The sequence below is a fragment of the Sphaeroforma arctica genome (assembly GCF_001186125.1).
Source record: "Sphaeroforma arctica JP610 unplaced genomic scaffold supercont1.3100, whole genome shotgun sequence".
Classification (NCBI taxonomy): domain Eukaryota; class Ichthyosporea; order Ichthyophonida; genus Sphaeroforma; species Sphaeroforma arctica.
Window position 1 is genome coordinate 1 of NW_014037458.1, and position 4,080 is coordinate 4,080.

At 41.5% G+C, this 4,080-nt stretch overlaps 1 protein-coding gene across 1 annotated transcript; it reads right to left on the reverse strand.

Annotated features, from left to right (window-relative positions):
• Nucleotides 1–1,494: 1,494 nt before the first annotated feature.
• SARC_13283 (hypothetical protein) lies at nucleotides 1,495–3,824 on the reverse strand (the record flags this gene model as incomplete). The annotated part of the gene is made up of 3 exons (XM_014292589.1): nucleotides 1,495–1,716; nucleotides 2,894–3,012; nucleotides 3,664–3,824. Coding segments are annotated over 3 exons (502 nt in total), but the record flags the coding sequence as incomplete, so codon positions are not given.
• Nucleotides 3,825–4,080: the final 256 nt, after the last annotated feature.

A 4,080-nucleotide genomic window follows, 5' to 3' on the forward strand; every position in this document is an offset into this window, starting at 1 on the left:
TGTATATATATTTAGAGATATATATATATATATATATATATATATATATATATATATATATATATATATATATATATATATATATATATATATATATATATATATTTGTGTGTATATGTATGTATGTCAGTATATATGCATGTGAATATATATACGAGGGTAGTGTTTGTATTCGTGCAGTTTGTCGGGCTGTGTACCATAAAGCAGACATACATATGTGAGTGGGGTGAGTGTGTTGTATTTATCGGTGCGCAGGGACAGTCTGGGCGTACATGTCATAGTGAACGTACATGTGTCTATGTGTGTTGACGCATGACACAAGACTTAATCTCATCTATGTGTAGGTGTTCAGGTACACTTGTCGTGTGACTTGTGACCTATTGGTAGCATATACCTGTCTCTCCGCTGTGGTGGCTAATACACATGACTTCACATTCTTTGTGTGTAGGTGATATATATATATACATATATATATATATGTAATACATATATATATAATACATATATACATAAGTCATATATATGTATATATTTATGTGTATATAAATGTATCAATAATCATATATGTAAGTAGGCTAGCTCACCTTTCCGTTGAACATCTTTTCTTCAAGCGCATCCTCGAAGTACTTTGCGAAAGGGAATTCCTTGCTGACCGCCGCAAGTAGCTCAGTTTCGGAGTCAGCACCTGAAAAATCAAACAAATAAATGAGACAATGTATATGCTGTAAAAAGACACTATAAGCGGACAATGAATGGTGAAATCAGAGAAATGAAACAATGCTTGCTACAATGGGACACTATTAGCAAGCGGACAATGTATGGTGAAAGAAATAATGAAAAGCCAGACAATGAATGAAGAGAAAGAAGACAATGCTTGCTATAATGGGACACTATAAGCAAGCGGACAATGTATGGCGAAAGAAACTATGGAAAGCCAGACAAATAAATTAGACAACGAATGCTAGTATGACACACTCACGGCTGCCAAAGCATGGTGACATACGACTGTCAAAGATGCGTGGTAAAATACGATATGCTTCAGACAAAGCATGATAACATGACACAAAATACCAGAATACACGGTAAGACAAGCTTTATATATATATATATATATACATATATATAGCTATACATCATGTATATACATATATGGTAATTCGAAGTAGCACGAGGCTTATAAAGCGAACCATGAATGCCAGAGTGAGATATACAAAGCGGACTGTGCAGGAGAAAGGATGAGCACACACACACACACGCGCGCGCGCACACACATACATCCATATACCTACCTCGCTGGACCTTGCTGAGGTACTCTTCCCACCTGGACATGTTGCTGTACAGGGTCAAAGAACACACACGCACACACACACATACATGCACACACACGCACGCACGCACACACATACATACATACACACGCACATATACATACATATATAAACTCTCACACACACACGCACGCACACACATACATACATCCATACATATACCTACCTCGCTTGACCTTACTGAGATACTCTTCCCATCTGGACATGATGCTGTGTAGGTAGAAGTACTGCGCTGTTTCACAGGACGCTCCCACATCCCCCTGTACACCCAAGGTCTCCGCCAGTCGCTGTACGTGTTGAAGCAGCTGCAAGCGCCGCTCGAGGATGTGCTCGACTCGACCGAACTTCGAGAAGATCTTCTCCGTATCCAGCTCTCTTTCTCCGTAACCTGTGGGTGTGTGTGTGCGAGTTTGCATGAGGGAGTATGTTATAGGGTATAATCTGTGGGAGTGTGTATGTGAGTTTGCATGAGTGAGTGTGTTGTAGGGCATAACCTGTGGGAGTGTGTGTGAGAGTGTGCATGAGTGAGTGTGTTGTAGAGCATAACCTGTGGGAGTGTGTGAGAGTTTGCATGAGTGAGTGTGTTGTAGGGCATAACCTGTGGGAGTGTGTGTATGAGAGTTTGCATGAGTGAGTGTGTGTGTGAGTTTGCACGAGTGAGTGTGTTGTAGGGCATAACCTGGGGGAGTGTGTGAGAGAGTTTGCATGAGTGAGTGCGTTGTAGGGCATAACCTGTGGGAGTGAGTGTGTTGTAGGGCATAACCTGTGGGAGTGTGTGTGAGAGTTTGCATGCGTGAGTGTGTTGTAGGGCATAACCTGTGGGTGTATGTATGTGCATTTACATGAGTGGGTGTGTTGTAGGGCATAACCTGTGGGAGTGTGTATGTGCGTTTACATGAGTGAGTGTATTGTAGGGCATAACCTGTGGGTGTGTGTATGTGAGTTTGCATGTGTGAGTGTGTTGTAGGACATAACCTGTGGGTGTGTGTATGTGAGTCTGCATGTGTGAGTGTGTTATAGGTATGTGTATGTGTTTGCATGAAAGGGTGAGTGCAAGGAGGTGTGTTTAAAAGCGGTGGTATACACGGTTATGTACTTGTCTAGGGAAGTGGGTGCATGTTCGAATATATGTATGATAATAGCCATCTGCATGTATACATGCACATACCTACTCTTGTGTTTTATATAGAATTAAGGGGATGCCACACCCATACCACCGAATCAGTGTACGTATAAAGAAACACAAACAAGACCTACCCAGACGAAGAACTTACAGTCATATATTTATATACACACTTTAGTGTTATTTGCCATGTACATGAATATACACACTCTTCACACCCACACTCATACCAACCACACCCATACCAACGAATGTGTGTACGTATAAAGAAGCACAAACAAGACCTACCCAGACGAAGTACATACCGTCATATATTTATATACACACTTCAGTGTTATCTGCTATATAAATGTATATACACACTCTTCACACCCACACTCATACCACCCACACCCATAACAACGAATGAGTGTACGTATTACGAAGCACAAACAAGACCTACCCAGACGGAGCAGATGTCGTTCGTCTATGTCCAAACCCATCAACTTCTCAAAGAGCTGATTGAGCGCCATATTGGAGTGTGTGACAAGCAGGATCCGTTGGTCTGGTGTGTTGTGGTACCTGTTATTTGTACGTCGATTGAATTCGTTAGGTTTGATACGTTGGGTTTGATATACTTGTGTATGTATGTATTTAGTAGTATATTCATTAGTGAGTGTGTGTCAGGCAGGATACGTTGGTCTGGTGTGTTGCGGTACCTGGTAGGTATTTGTATGTCAATTGAGTAAGTAAGGTTTGATCCGTTAGGTTTGATGTACTTGTGTATGGATGTATTTAGTAGTATATTCGCAATGTGTATCTACATACACCATACCAGTAAGATATAATTTACATTACACTCACATACACAACCACCCACACATCTACATACACCATACCAGTAAGGTATAATATACACTACACTCACATACACAACCACTCACACACCTACATACACCATACATACCAGATAGATAAAATCTACACTACGCACCCACACACCTACATACACCGTACCAGTTAGATATAATCTACACTACACTCGCATACTTAACTACCCACTCACCTACATACACCATACCAATTAGATATTATCTACACTACACAACCACCCACACACCCACATACACCATACCAGTTAGATATAATCTAAACGACACACCCACACACCTACACACTCATACCAGATAGATATAATCTACACTACACACACCCACCCACACACACTCATACCAGTTAGATATTATCTGCACCGCCACATCCGTCTTCCCTGTGCCTGGAGGTCCTACCACCATTGTCAGACCGTGGTGCATGGCACTGACAATAGCCTCTGTTTGGACAGGTGTGAAGTAAATGGTGTTCCCCCGCGGACGTTCTGAGGGGTAGGGTCCCATGTTGGGTGCGTTGAAGGGCGTGACTATGATTGCCTTGTCGTCTTCGTTGGCTGGGAGGATAGGAGAGGAGAGGAGAGGAGAGGGAGAGTGGGAAAGGGAAGGATGAGTGAGAGAGACATTGATTTATAGGTATGAGACAAGGGAAGGAAAGGGAAAGAAAAGGATCGAAACAAATGGAAAGGAGTTTGGGAGAAAATGATAGAATCGCGTATCTTGATAGAACATCTATTAAAATCTAAAATAATAATATAAAATA